The sequence below is a fragment of the Empidonax traillii genome, unplaced genomic scaffold, assembly GCF_003031625.1.
Source record: "Empidonax traillii isolate 1590-97213 ecotype Southwest subspecies unplaced genomic scaffold, ASM303162v1 scaffold267:size678996, whole genome shotgun sequence".
In the NCBI taxonomy this organism is placed as follows: Eukaryota; Metazoa; Chordata; class Aves; order Passeriformes; family Tyrannidae; genus Empidonax; species Empidonax traillii.
The window spans coordinates 201564-216554 of record NW_020955460.1 but is presented as its reverse complement, the minus strand read 5'-3'; the positions used below and the strand labels follow the sequence as shown (position 1 = coordinate 216554).

Sequence of the window (14991 nt, the reverse complement as noted above, 5' to 3'; positions counted from 1 at the left end):
CTGGATCCCCCAATCCCTGGATCCCCCAATCCCTGGATCCCCCCAATCCCTGGATCCCCCCGCCCTTCCCATCACGCCCCGCTGCCCGCAGTGCATGCCGGGAGTTGTAGTCCGTCACCACCCGCCCTCCGCTGGCCCCGCCCCTCCTGAGCGCTCCGGGGAACGGCGGGGCGGGGCCGGCCGTGACTGACGCGTAGCTGAGCCTATGGGGGCGACGATATCTAGCGGGGGCGGGGCAGTTTCTGACTGACGTGTGTGTGATCCAATAGGCGCGGCGGGCGCGGGCGGGGGCGGGGCGGGGGCGGCCCGGCCCGGCCCGGCTCGGCTCAGGTGGGCGGTGGGGCCGGCGGGGCTGACCCGGTGCGGGGCTGGGCCCGGCGGGGCGGGGCGGGCTCGGGCCGCGGGGCCCGGCGGGGCGGCGGCGCTTTGTGCGGGCGGGAGGGCGGAGCAGGGCCGTGTCAGCCGCGGGGGCGCTGCGGGGCCGGGCCGAGCCCTTCCTCCGCCTCCTCCTCCTCCTCCTCCTCCTCCTCCTCCGCCGCAGGTCCCAGCGCGGCCCCGGCGGAAGATGCGCGGCCGGCGGTGAGCGGCGCGGGGCAGAGGCCGCAGCCCAGGCCGGCGGGCGGAGGATGCGGGCCGGGCCGCGCCGGCCCTGAGAGGCAGGATGGGCACCCAGGGCAGCCCCGTGAAGAGCTACGATTACCTGCTCAAGTTCCTGCTCGTGGGCGACAGCGACGTGGGCAAGGGCGAGATCCTGGAGAGCCTGCAGGACGGCGCCTCCGAGTCCCCCTACGCCTACAGCAACGGTAAGGGGGCTGGGGGGGCCGCGGGACCCCTGCCGGTTTCACCGTCCTCATTGTCACCCCCCGTCGCTGTCACCCCCCCTGTTGCTGTCACCTCCCATCGCTGTCACCCCCACTGCTGTCACCCCCCAACCCGCGGGCTGTGCCCCCTCCCCGGGGCCGTGCCCCCCGCCGGGCTGGCAGGCAGACAGGCAGGCAGGCAGGCAGGGAGGGGTTGTTTTGCTTTTTCCCTTTGTTTTTATTTTCCCTCACGCGCGTGGCGGGCAGCGGAGAGGCCTCGGCAGCTCCTTAAAACGCCCCAGATGTGGAGGGGGACGCGGGCAGAGGGGCCGGGGGTGATGTAATCCCTGGATGCGCAGCCGGACCCTTCCCCGGGCAGCGCTGCCCGCGCCTCCCGGTGCCCGCACGGACCGAGCCCTTCCCGGGGGAAGCGGGAGCTGTAACAAAAGAACCGGAGCCGATTCCCTGCCCGGGGCCGCTCCGGCTTCGGCGGCCGCGCCGGCAGGGCTGGGTTGGCCGATCCGCCTCCTGCCAGCGTCGAGGCTCCCGGTGGAGCCCTTGCCGGACCATTAACTACGGTGTCACAAGACCGTCGTTAAGAGCCAAGGAGTGGCGCGGTTTCCTGCAGTCCCGGCGGAGCTCGGCCTGGCGGGGTGCGCGTCCTGCCGGGGGGTTCAATCTGTCATCCTTCCCCCCCCCACTCCGTGCCCGGTGACCTCCCCGAGGGCTCGGACCCTGCGTCAGGAGCAGGTGGTGCTGAGTTTTTCCTGGCAGCAGGAATCCGAGGGAATCGGGAGCTCCCGAGGCTCCGCTTTGGCCGAATTCGGAGCCGCTCCTCTGAGCCACCACCGGTCCCCAGGAGCTGATGCAAACACGCACCTGCTCCACGGAGAGTCACAGGCAGCTCCTGTGAATTCACTCCTGGTGACTCAGGAGTCGGGCTGCCTGTGAAATGGGAGCAGCAGCTCTGGAAGGATAGGGCTGTGGGATTGTTCATCTCCTCGGGTGTCTGCCTGGGCTGGTGTGGTTTACCTTCGAGGAGGTGCTGGGAGCTTTAAGAGCTTCCCTGAAGAGAGTTTGTACCTCAGCTGGGAGCTGTGGAGCTGGTCGGTGGGGTTGGGGTTTGCCAAGCAGAGTGTAACAGGGTGGTTGTTCTGTGTGAAGTGTCACAGTTGGAATTGTCTCCTGATGGAACTGGGTTTGAAGCAGGAATAAGGAGTGAGTGGAGTGTGTGGTGGGGTGTCTGGTATATACATACCCCCCAAAGAACAGGGAGTGTGGCTGTGCCTATCAAAGCTTTGTCTTGGAACCTGCTATTTTATAACAACAAAACACCAACATCTTTTTGCTGGAAAAAGAGATCTCAGTGATCTAATATTTTCACCCTCCGTGGGCAACTGAACCCATTCCTAATTAGAGAATTAGGTCACATACTGTTGGTTCACAGTAATATGTGCTCTGATAGTCTGTGCCTCTGTTGCTCCTGGGAAGCGTCGCACCTTTAGGATAATCAGCTCGAGTGGCTTTGATATCCCGGTGAATTTGATGTGCTGATGCTGCTGACAAGCCCTGGCAGTGGAACTCCCTGTGTGTCTGGATGTGCTGACAGGGCACGCTGCTCCTCTGCCCTGACAGAGACCATCCCTGAGCCAAGGCTCTGGGATTTTGGAAACAGCTCGTGCCTGGCCTCCTCTTTGACACGTGCCTGATGCTGCCCTTTAATGTTATGTAGAGGTTCTGTTTGTAAATCTGCTCATAAACATGTTGTGCTCCTTCTCATCCCCTCCCAGAGCCCACATCCCAAATTAAAACGAGTGTTGTATCATCTACAACTTGTTTGGTCGGTCCAGAAAGCACAATTTGCTGGTGCTGGTGTGAAATGGAGGGTGCTTTGGGCTGCTCTCGTCGTGGGGACACCTCGTGTGGAGCTCAGGTCCCTGACCTTGGTGGGGAGGAAGCTGTTGGCCCTCTCTGTCTTGTTGAGCTGCCTGTGTTGAGCCTCTGTTGAGCCTCTGCTGTGTGGAAACAGTTGTAACCAGCCGGTTTTTGGGGGGATGCAGTGTGAAATGCATTGTCCTTCCAGCTCTGGGAAGGCACAGCCTTAGAAGAGAAGCTCTCTAAATGAAGCTCTGTAGTTCTGCTGCTCTTACCTGGCCTCTGGAAAAGGGATTGGGGGATTCCTCTCTTCTCCATGGCTGTTGGACCAGCACACAACTGAGAGGTGAAAAGCCCTTCTTCTATGGGCTTTTGCAAGCTGTGAGCAGCCTCTGCCTGCTTGTGTCTGGTACCTGAGAGCTTTGGATGGCAGTAGGAGCTGGGTCTGTCTTAAAGCATCACAAAATGCTTCTGTCCATCTTTTTCCAGGATCCCTGAGCAGAGGGGTCACTTCTCAGTGCAGCCTTGGAGCTTGGCATCTTGTTCTAAATTGGGCACATCTTAAATTAGCCCCTGCAGTTCCTGTGGTGCACAGCAAGGCCTCAGCAATGTCCTTCCTTTAAATTGCTGGGGAAATAATCCTGCTCCGTGGGAGCAGAGGTGGTTGTTACTCCCTGCTGCAGGAGGAGGAGGAGGGAGCAATGCCCCGATGCTGCACAGAGCTGAGAGGGCACTGGGTGAGGAATTTATAGTGACACAAAAATGGCGTTTGGAGGAGAAATGTGAGGTCCAGGTGTCACCTGTATGTTCCTTCCTATGTTTGTGTTGTAGCTATGGAGGGTGTCAGTCTCCAGGAGCACCAGCCAAGCATTGCCTGTGAAAAGCAGGGAGTGTTGTTTGTGTCCCGTGGCTGGATATTGTAACTGGGTTGGGCTTACCTTTTGCTACTTCCTGGCCATCCACAAAAGACTTCCTAGCAGTGTTTTGGCAGGGAGAATGCTCTTCTGGGCTTCCAGTGTTGTCCTCCTTCCCAGCCTTCACCCCTCCCCAAATCTCTAGTTGTGGAGGAAGGATGCCTCTCTTGGAGCCTCACAGCTGCTCTGGACAGCTGGAGAACCTCACCTGGGAACCAAAACTCCTACTTTTTCCCTGAATGCCCTCTGCTCTCAGTACTGGCTCCTTCTCCCAGGTTCAGGGAGGGGCTACTGCAGCCCCTGTGCTGTGAGCTCTGGTGTTACACCAGAGTCAGAGCTAAACTCTGCTTTACTCATGGCTACGAGTCCACTACAGAGATCGCTTTTCACTTGGGTGCTTACATGGCTCACCTGGGGTCTGTCCTCATCCTTCCCCAAGTGCTGAAGCAGGACAGGGGTGTCTGTGGTCACAGAGTGGTTTTGGACTCGAGGTGTGGTGGAGCTGCAGGTGAAAGCTGAGGTGTCCTGCACAGGACAGCAGTCCTGCTCACCTGGAGCACCCGTGGCTTTGCCACCACCCTTGTCACACATCAGTCTGGAATACCTGGCTGTCCCTGTGCTGAAATGACCTTGCCCAGCTGGTTTGTTGGCTTGCTGGAGCAGCCCGGGCTGAGTCAGGGCAGGACTCGGAGCAGCCTCGAGTGCCATCGCTGCCAGTGAGACAGGGCCCGGAACGGGCTGGGCTGGGCTCAGCACGCAGATGTGAGGGGATGTGCTCCCTCCTCACGTGAGGGAGGGCTTGTTCTGTGGCTGCCTTCCCCCTCACCTGCTGCTGTTCCCACAGGAAAGGAAGAACGTGTGTTAGGCAGAGCGTAGAGCGTGTTTGGGAGCAGATGGCTTGGACTGGAAGGGGGGGGTGGATTCTTATTTTTATTTTTCCCTGTCCTCAGCTTGTATTGAGAAAGTGATGAGGATGCAGCCAGTGTCCTCACTCTGATCTCCTTGCAAAGAGCACGTGAAAGCTGAAATGAGAGCCCTGCCCTGTGCAGGGTTGGTGCTGAGACCAACCCTAATGCACTGAGCCCCAGTGCCATCTTTCAACCTGTCCTTTGGCTGGGGCTTAGTGCCTTTATTTGAGCACCATCCTTAGGTGCTGATACCCCACTGTTATCCAAGACTGAAAGAAATGTTAGGGAAAAGGGAACTGAAGTGCTCAGTGCAGTAGCTACTGACAGGTTTTATGGTTCAGATTAAAACTGGATTTCCCCCCCACTGCAGAAGTGCAGAAATTCAGCTCCTGGGCAGGGGCTGTGAGCCCACCATGGCTGGGGTTCCATGCCAGCAGCAAGGGCTGGGGGAGTGCAGTTTGGCTGGGAGGGATGGGACGGGCAGCTGAAGGCACTGCCCAGCCCTCAGAGGTAGTTGATCCCCTCCAGCCAGCACAGTTTGCCTGGGGGCTGCTGTTAATCACCAGGTTGTTTATTGGAGTGACCCACATCTCTGGATGTCTTTTCCCTCTGGTTGTTTTTGTGCAGGTGTCTAAATCTGGAAGTCCCTAAGCTGTCCCTTTCAAGTCCTTACAGCAATTCACCCTCAGCGTATCCTGTGACCACTCAAGCACCAGCGTACATCCAAAAACTCCCCCAAAACTCTGCTTTGCCACAGTCTCCAAGTTAGTTCTGTGCCAACCAGGAGATCACCTGTCCCACAACAGTGTATGCAGGGGTGGAGGGAAGAGGACCTTGTCTCATCCTCCTCACTGCCATGGAGGGAGGGCTTGCAAGGGGATGTTTCCCAATGCATCTGCCCGTTGCCTGTCAAGTTTCCAAGGCTGAACAGTGAGATGGTCTCTTGCTTCTCATCTACAACCTCTGTTTGCTACCGTGTGTGGTTGCAGGTCCTGCCACTCTGGTTGGCTTTCCCCAAACTTTAACAAACCATGTGACTGAGCAGCTCTGCCCTAAACTTGAACTTGGGCCTGACTGCACCTTCCTGAGCACACAGGACTTTTTGGGTGTCCCTGTGGGCAGTGGAGCCTCAAGCTGCGCCAGCACTGATGTGGTGGCACCTTCTGGGCATAGACTGCAGGTGTTGAGCCCAGGCTTCAGATGGCAGCTGAGTGCTCCTCCTGGTGCTGCTGCACTGTGCCAGGGCTTGGCATCAGCAGGGAAGGAAGCACTGATCCTGCTGCTGCTTTGCACCTCGCTCTCCTCCTCTTCCTCAGCTGGCTTTGTCCCACCAAGTGTGTCATGCTGTCCACTCTTGTCCCTGTTGCTGGTGGACAGAAGCTGGCTGGGCTGCCCCAGCTTCAGCAGCTGTACACCAGTGGAAACTGCTGTTTGTGTTCTGGCCTGACTGTATTCTCTGGAATAATGTTTGGAATAATGCTGGAGTTTGAGGTTGAAGCGCTCTGACGCGAGGAGGAGCGAGGCGGAGTGTTCCAAGTGCAGCCCTGCCGTCACGTTCCCGCAGTGGCAGTGGGAATGCTGCAGCTGGACTGTGCTGGTCGTGCTGCTGGAAACCTCTTTGGATGACTTGCCGAGTGGAGAGTGGTTGTTGCAGCAATTCCTGGTCTCTGCCAGCTCTTGCATCAGTGTCCTTCAGGGAAGTTCGCTTCCCTGTCATCGGGGATGCAAAGCTGATCTCATCAGAGCAGGCAAACTGAGAAACAGCTCCAGCATCTCTTATTTCTCCGTTGTTTACTCCAGAACCTTTGTGTGCAAAATAATTCCAAACGCACTGTGCTGAGCCTCCAGCTCTGCTTGATGTGGCACAGCCAGCTGCAGCTTAAACTTAAACAAACCCCAAACCAAAGCCAGCAAACTCCCCATCAAACCCACACCCAACCCCCAAACTGAGTGCCTGGCAGGTTTTGTGTCTCTCTCAAGTCAGGATTAGGGAGGCACGGCAGCACAGGCTGTTGTGTGTGCAGAACTTTTGAGGAGAGTTGTGTTTTTGTTGGGGTTTTACAAAGCTGGGGACTTAACTCTGCAAAGTTCTGGATTGCACTGGGCAGTTCTCACCACCCCTAATCCCTCTACAAAAGCTGTGCTTTTGTGGCTGTGGCCGTGTTCCTGAGCCCTGAGCGCACAAAGGTGATGTGAGCCCGGCAGTACAAAGCTGAAATGGGTGGAACCTTCTTTTAATAACTGGGATTAAAAGTTCCTCTGTGATTTTGTTTGTAAAAAGCAAGCAGGTTTCGCTCTCTGCAGGTCCCACCATGGCACTGGCCCCCTGTCCTGCTGTGGGGGTTTGGTTGGTTGGTTTGGTGTAGAAGCCTCATAGGAAAGCCCATGGAAAATGTCTCCTCCTCCTTCAGCTTTTGTTTCCAGCTGTTCCCTGGCGTGTTTTCCTCCCTCTCCTGGAACAGCAGAGCATCTTTCCATTGCACTTGAGAACAGCTCTGCTCTGAGCTGAGCTTTGGAGCTGAGCTTTTGGAACGTCGCAGTTTAAAATCTCATTTTTCTTTCCCTTTACCCCTCGCTGTCCCTGGCAGCCCCAGCTCAGCTCAGAGCACTCCAGGAGCGTTCTGTCATCCATGTTCCTGTGGGATTGCAGGCACAGGAGGAGGAGGGAAGCTCCAGTGTGAAAACCCTCGGCTCTGTTTTGCCAAAGGCTCTGCTGTGAGATGGGACTCACCTGCAGGAGAATCCCCTGGGGCACAGAGGGTGATGGCTCAAAGAGGTCTGTTTGCTTCTGCAAAAGCTGTAGTAATAGCAAGGTTGCAACATCAGCTCAGAGATTGTTGTTTGTTCCTATAGAGGTTCTCTTTGCTGAGAGCATTTCTATGTAGCCACAGCTTTTTAGATTTTCTTCCTCTTTTCTGCCTCATCTTTGTCTCATTTCCACCACCCCATTCTACACCATATTAGACAGTTTTAAAACTTTGACACCTGTTCTTCTAGAAATACAACCCCTGAAGTGCTTGATGTCCTGTGTGTGCTGTGCAGCATCAGCCATTGAATTTGGACAAAAATCCTCGTGCAAGTCAAACAAAATATTTGCTGTTTAAACCATCTGTGGTTAAGGAGGAGAGATGCAAAAAGAGGACACTGAAAGGCTGTGCTTAACTGGCAGTTTAATAGAAGGTTCTGTGCATCGCTGGGATAATCTCATTTTAAAGAAAATGCAGTTTTTAAAAAAAATTTCTTTTTTAGTCAACTTGTTTCCAGCCCATCTTCTGAGTTCCCTGGCACAGGGGATTTCTCGTGGCACTTCCCTCTCTGTGCAGCTGATTGCTCCTGCTCACCCCCAGTCCTGTTCACAGGAATTACCCTGTCCTGTTTCCTTCAGTACCAGCTGTAACAGTACCAGGCTGGAGCCTCTTTTCTCCCTAGTTCTGGAGGCTGACTGGACTGGAGACCAAACTAGATGAAAAAAAAAAACCAACCAACCAAACAATGAACAAGCAAAGAAAACCCAACAAAAAAAACCCCACTGTTTTGCCCATTGTTCACTTCAATCCTCTCTTGTCCCAAGAGTTGTTATTTTTCTGACATTGTCAAACTACCCGAGTTACTCGATGGTAAAATCCACCCAGGAAACTGTGCAGGACATGAAACACAAGCACGTGAAACTGTGCAGGGGTTGATCTTAGCTGAGAGCCCTCCCTGTGCTGCTCACCATGCCAGCAAACATGTTTGCAGTGGAGTGGCTCAGTAGGTTGAGACATGCTTGTGCTCTTGCAGGTGTGAGCTGTATTACAGGGCTGAAATTTAATACTTTTCTCTGTTTTCAAAATGCCAAGTGCTGGCTTTTTCCTTTGCTGAGCTCCAGAGAGGCTGCCAGGGTAGCTGGAGTGAGATCTCTGTCCTGTGGGTCAGGAGGGGACCTGGGAGGCTCCAATTTGGGCTTTGAAAACACAGTTTCAAGCAGATGAGAGCTCTGTGAGGCAGCACAGTTTGTCCAGGTGTGTGAGGGGTGCTGTGCCAGCAGGGCCAGTCCATCCTGTAGGGACAAGGAGGGAGCACTGAGCACACCAGCCACGCTCAATAAGTCTGGAGATTTGTTGTCACTGGAAATGTTAAAGCAGCGTTTGCAGCCATCCCATCCCATCCCATCCCGGTGCTTCCAGCTTGGAGGAGTCAATTCCCAGTGCAGGGCTGGTGGTCAGTGCAGCAAGGCCAGACTCAGGAGCCAGGGAAATGCGTGGGGAGTGGTGTCTCACTGCGGAGAGGGAGGTTTTTGTGGAAGTGCCTGTGCTCAGCAGGCTTGATGCTGTAGAGCAACATTTCCCTGCACAGTGTCCAGAAACATCCTGGAGGGCCAGGATATTGAAGGTATTTCATACCAATCCTTGGGTATTTCTGAGTGTTGATTAGTGGGGGTTTTTTTGTCTCCAAGCATATCTTGGTGTTTGTATGGTCATCCAGCAACAATGCAGACTGTTTTGGTGCCCTCTGATTTCCCTCACAGGCTGCCTTTGTTTCTGCATGCAGCTGTATAGTTTTTATGGAGATCTGAACTGCAAAGCATGAAGAAACTCTTTTGTTTGTCGCCGCTTCTCTGCATAAAATCATTCTTGATTTTCTTCTAAAGCACAAATCCACTTCACATCCCCAGTTCTGGACTGACTTGGAACTGTTTCTGGAGCTTCCCGCGTGTCCAGTGAAATTGTTGGAGCTTTAGGAACAGATTTGCTCCTGGCTTTGAGTGCTGTTTTCAGATGCACTTGTCACCCTTAACTGAGCCCAGAACAGAGCTCCTCTGTGTGAGGGCCACGTCGCTGCTGGGCTGGGGAGCAGGCAGTGGACAAGCGAGCTCTTCTGCAGATCTGGGCGTCGGAGAAGTCTCCAAATAAGTGTTTTGCTTTGGGCTGGTTACAAAACCAAACAAGCAATTATTTGCCTGAGATCCTGCCCCCCCCCCCTCCTCCCGCCCGAGCCCTCAGCTGGAGATGAAGATGCCTGGGAACAAACTGATGTGAGCAGAACTTCCAGGCTGAATGGAAATCCCTCTCAGTGGAAATGAGGCAGGCATGAATGGAAGATGGAGTATGTTTTTCCGAAGAAAACCTCCCAATTTGGGTAACTGGAGCTAATTGCGAGGCGTCTGTTCTCCCTGTTTCTGCGCGTGTCTCGGTGCCTGGCAGGGTGGTGGATGTATCACCCAGCGCTGCCAAGAGCCCTGGCAGCTCCCAGGAGCTGGCAGAGCTCCCTGCTGGGCCGTGGGGCTGGGCTACTCTGCTCTGAGCCAGCCACTCTCACCTGCTGCACACCAGAGTTAACGGGAGCTCCTGGTGGCCTCCCCCCGGGCTGAGCAGCGAGGGTGGGTTGTGTGTGTGCTGCTGGGGCCAGGGGCTCCCATCTCCAGCAGTGCTGGTGTCCCACGCGCCCCAGAACAACTCGGACCCCTCAGTCCTTTTCCCAGGGCTCAGCTACGAGGCAGAACAGGAGCACAGAGGTGGGAGATCAGGTGCTTGCTGACCTTCAGCCCTGCAGGGAGGAGCAGGGGTTACTCTGCAGTGGTGCTGCTGGGGAACTTTTACCCGGACTTTTCACCCTGCTCGAAGCCAAGGGGTGATACTGGGAGGTAAAGGCACAGATCTGGGATGAATCCACCCTCTGTTTGGCTGATCCCTGTTGTTGGTGAGGATAATTTGTTGTTTCTCTATCTGCAGAGTAGGTAATTGAATGCATGACTCGAACTGATGAGCTCATGTGTTGTTGGGGAGGGATTTTTCCCATGGCTCCCAGCTCTGAGCTGACTGGTTGAATTGCTGCTGTTAATGTGCTGCTGTACGCACTTTTTAAGGTCGTGTGACTTCATCAGTTGTTATTTGAACAGCTCGGATTCACTTTTTTCATCTGTTAGTGTTGATGCCCTCATACCACGTTTCTTCTGAACGGTTTGGTATCACTTACAGATGACAGAGAAAGGAACTACTCCTCTAAGTGCACAGTAGGAAGAGGTGGTGTGTCTTCTACATACAGATGCTGCTGCCTGTTTTTAAATTACTCACAGAATCAGAGGATCTCAGACCTGTATCTCTGGGTGCACACCTTACCTGTGCCCCTGCCTGGGAATGGGTTTGGTGTTGGATTAGCACATTTGGTTAAACCTGTTTGCTCTGGATGTGCTCTCAACAGCTCCTGGCTACCTGTGATTTCCAGGCCCATCTGCCTTGTTTGACTGGAAATGAAGCAAATAAGCCTTTCCCTATCAGCTTTTACCCACAATCAAACAAGTCTGTTAGGTGAATTCTGCCCTTTTATTCAAAGGCTGGTGAAGGTTTGAAAAAAAAAACAAAACAAAACAAAAAACAAAATTAGACATTCTGAACTACCCTATAACACATCCTGGCTTCATACTCTGCTCCTGAAGCAGCTTGGCCACTGGGCCCAGTCACTGTAGGTTGGCATTTCATGGCCATCCCCACCATAAGCAGCTGTTAAATGGTGCAGGATGTGGGGTGCAGTGAGAGGGAGCGTGTGAACGTGATGATGGGAGTGTAGGCTTTGTTGTTGTCTGATGGAACACAATTCTGCCAGAGAATGAGTCCCAGGAGGGCAGTGCCTACCTCGGTTTGGGGCAGAGCCTGTGGAGAAGCCAGGAGTGTGGATGTCACAGGGATGTGCTGTGGAGCTGCTCTGTCCCTCTGGGCCTCACCTTGGGTCGTGTTCCCAGTACACCCCCCCAAAACTGGGCTCTGCAGAGGCTGCTGCTGGGAGTGCTGCCTGTGGGCAACACGCTGGGAGTGGGGGGATTTCACCCTGAAATAACCTCCCAGGGAGGGTCTTGGTTCAGGGCTGCTGTGAGCTGTTCTGCCAGTGTCCCTGCTGTCCAAATTCCTGCTGTGAGCTGCTCTGCCAGTGTCCCTGCTGTCCACATTCTTGCTGTGAGCCCCACGAGTGAGTGTGGTTTGGTTGTGGGGGTGGCCTGTGGGGGTTTGCCTTGGTTTTGGGGTGAGGTTTTTGCATGCTGAGGCCTGGAGGTAGGAATGATGCTCTTATTCTGGAGCTGGCCTTCTGTCATGGCCCAAGGCAGACCTGGAGCTTTTTGCTTTTGGCCTCAGCTTTGTGATCTCTCAGCACTTCTCTTCCCTCTGTTCTCTTGGCTGGTTGGTGGGGATGGGTTTTGCACAGATTACTTGTTTGGTTTTAACTCTTTTAATCCAGCTGGCAGGTTGGCACAGGCCCTTCGGTGGGAGAGGGAGGGACTTTTCAGCAACTCGTGTCTTGTGGACACACCAGTAAAAGGTGGCAGCTGGCTTGTGTGACAAAAACCATGTGCCCAGAGGTGTGCTGGGGAACTGGGAGGTGGGGGAGCTTGAGTGACAGCCAGCCAGGCTCTGCCAGCCCTGCGAGAGGGTGTCAGAGGAAGGGACACCCTGGAGAACCTGGCCAGTAAGGGACTGCCAGGGAGGGGAAAGGGCTCTCTGCACAGTTTATGTTCTCACAAAAATTCATAGCTGTTGTGGTGTTCTTGGCATCCACAATGTTGTCTGACCTGGTGATAAAGGTTTTAAACCAAATTTACCCATCTCTGTTTAGCCCCAGCTCCAGGAGTCCTTGCTGCTGAGAAGCTTCACCAGAGATTCATTCTTAATGTTTTTGGTTTGCAAAAGCAAAATAAAAAAGGATTTACAGCCTGTTGACTGTTTCTTGGTGCTTATCTACCTCTGTGTCAGTGAAAACACTCATTCAAGAACAGCTGCACACTGGGGGATTGCGGCTTCCCTGTGTAGTGAGGAAGGATTGTCACAACACAGGTTCCAAATTCAAGGCCAAGTTGGCTGGATGCTCTTGACACTGTTTGACTGTTTTATAATCATGGCGTGTCTTTAATTTCTCAGTTCTTTGCTCTCACAGCCCTCCGTCCGTTTCTCCTCTCCAATGCCAAGCAGCACGACCAGCCCTTCACAGCTGGTTACTCCAGTTCACTGGGAAATCTCAGCAAGTTAAACATTTGATGTGTGTTCTCTGTGTTTTCATTCCAGCCCTGTGCTCTCCCCTCTTCCCAGCAGCCAGTGGTCAGTGTGGCACTAAACCCACAAACCTTTAGGAAGACCTTTTTAAGAAGCCTGAGGCCTTCTGCCCTGATGACCTGTAGGCAAACAGAAGAAGGGGGGTGTGTTTCTGGGAAAATCCAACGTTTTCAGACAGACATTGGTATAAATGTTAGTCACAAATCAAAGTCCATCTCCAGGCTTGCTGGGTGAGGCACTGTGGTGGCACCGGGAGTGTTCCTGGTGGCTTGTGAGCAAGAGAGTCCCTGCCCCCAGCCATGAGGTGAGGTGGTGCAGAACAACCTCAGTGTCCTGGCCGTGCCCCTCCTGGCTACTGCAAAAATTGACACACTCCTGGGCAGAACCATGGCGTTCTCCACCCCTTATGAGTTCATTTAGTCCATGGCTGTGGGTTCTCTCCGTCCTGGATGTCACCCAGGGGCAGGAGGGCTGGTGTGCTGTCAGCTGGTTCCTCAGGAGCTCAGGACTGGTGCATCTGGAGCAGTTCATCCTCACTGCCCGTGGCAGTTCTGGCACACAGTGGCAGTGTCATTCAGCAGCCAGTATCTTGCAATTCAGCACAGACTGTTCTCACCCAAAAATCCCATCTCCACAAGGTGCTTCCCCATCGCTCTGCATCGCCCACCGAGTGCACCCAGTCCTTGAGCAACACCAGTCCCACGGGTGGGTTTGCCTTTGCTCCAGGCAGGGCTGATCCAAACTCTCTCCCCTCACACATTCCTCACATTCATCCCCTTCTGCAGTGGGGGGGGGTTTGGATTGGAAACACAGTGAGCCAGTGCTGAGATCTCCCAGTGGAGCAGAGCATTTCTGTAGGGCTGTGACAGAGTCCACTCAGTTTATCACGTTTATATGAAGGATTGGCCTTGGCTCTTCGTCACTGCACACCTCCAGTCTTGCCTGTTGACCTTATATATCACTTTGCAAGTGGGTTGGTTATCTTTTCTTGAACTATAAATGAATGAAACCCAATTTAATTTAAAAAATAGAGGAAAAAGGCTGAGGTGACATCATACAGCACATGTCTGTAAGCTGGGGGAACTGATTATGTTTTTAATGAAGTTCAGGTAATGTGCACTGGTTTTTGTTGTGGGTGGACTAACAGAGTGAGGTGGTGGATTCCAAGCTCCCACAAGCAGAAGACAGTCATGTAAGAAATGAGGTGGCAAAAGCACCAGTCTGACTCATGCAAACTGGAAATGACTTGAAGTGTCAAAGTGGAAATGATTTTGGGTGTCTCTGAGAAGAAAAGCAAGTGTCTTCAAACTGTGTCTGCAAAATGTCTCACTTGAGCACACTGATTTATTTTTATTATTTTTCAATGTTTTTCCTTTGGAAAGAGATTTTTGAGCATCACCTGGAGTGTCTTTTGCCCTAGATTTGTGAATAAATTATGTTCTTCTTAGAGACACTGTGGATGCAGACTGGGGGTGTTGCTGCCCAGCCTTTGAGGGAGGTCTCAGGAAAACCTGCTGATGTCTGGTTTAAAGTGGGATGGGTTCCTTCATCCCTCTGTTATGGGGTGAGTCCTGGTTGCACCTTTGTGAGGTTTGTGTAGGTGTGATGGAGCTGTAGGGGGTTGATGGTTAGAGAGGACACTTCATTTGGACCAATAACCTAAAATGCAGTGTTGGCTCTGGCATCACCCCGAGAGCTGGGATCGTTCTCGCCCCAGCACTGAGCGAGGATCCCTTGGAAAGCTAAAGCAGCAGAAAGGCACGTGCTGCTTTCAGGTTTTGCTCAGATCTGCCTTTTTAAGGGGAGGTGGCCCTTCTGGTCCCCCACCCAAGCGTTAGGGCACCCTGGGAGTCTGTAACAGCAAACCTGTCTCCTTTTCTCTGAAGCAAAGACCCACACAGAGCCCAGAGGCTGCTGTGTTTCAGCAGTAAATATTTACAGAGCCTTGTTCACTTGAGCTACGTAAAGCAATTTTCCTGAGACATCAATCTGTTTAAAGGGAGAGTGTGAAATGCACATCTCCCTTGTCTTTCTGCCTTTTCCAGTGGGACTACCAGGTCCAGGTACCTGCTTTCCTGCTGCCTCTTGCCTTGTGCTTCCCGTGCTCATGCAGGTGCAGATCAGGGGCTTGGCAGGGTGGAGGTACCCCTGTCTCCAAGCCAGGAATTCCCGAGGGGAAAAGGCACTGACAGAAAATTGTCATCTCTCTTGGAGGAGTTTTACATCACCTGCTCACATCAGGTGTCATCTTTTGGGTGAAAGCTTGAACTAAGCTCAGGTTGGGTGTGGGGCTTCCAGGTGATATCAAGTGTTGTGCACTGCATGAGTAGTTTGGAAGAGGTCAGAGTTTCCTATAACACATCCTGTGTATTCCCACGGGAAAATGACTTTGCTTCCTTAGGTTTTCCTTAGACCAGTTGGCAGTAGAAGGAAGGGTTTGGAATTCCCTGGAGCCTCGCCCAGGAGCGTGAAACCC

General features: G+C 53.6%; 2 protein-coding genes and 1 long non-coding RNA gene across 5 annotated transcripts in view; 2 read left to right on the top strand and 1 right to left on the bottom strand.

Annotated features, from left to right (window-relative positions):
• Window positions 1–14956, top strand: part of PIGQ (phosphatidylinositol glycan anchor biosynthesis class Q) — a 58504-nt gene extending 43548 nt beyond the window's left edge. For all 3 annotated transcript variants that reach the window (XM_027889628.1, XM_027889629.1, XM_027889627.1), the window contains 2 exons: window positions 1701–1709; window positions 14946–14956. The gene's annotated coding sequence lies outside the window, so the exon portion shown is untranslated. The remainder of the gene's footprint in view (window positions 1–1700; window positions 1710–14945) is intronic.
• The window catches only part of LOC114060265, a 19540-nt gene that overhangs the window by 2282 nt on the left and 2267 nt on the right, over window positions 1–14991 (bottom strand). The window contains exon 2 of the long non-coding RNA XR_003571857.1: window positions 2951–2957. This is a non-coding gene — a long non-coding RNA (uncharacterized LOC114060265). The remainder of the gene's footprint in view (window positions 1–2950; window positions 2958–14991) is intronic.
• Window positions 536–14991, top strand: part of RAB40C (RAB40C, member RAS oncogene family) — a 36887-nt gene continuing 22431 nt past the window's right edge. The window contains exon 1 of the mRNA XM_027889631.1: window positions 536–803. Coding sequence (XP_027745432.1) covers window positions 662–803 — 142 coding nt within the window. The 5' untranslated portion in view covers window positions 536–661. The remainder of the gene's footprint in view (window positions 804–14991) is intronic.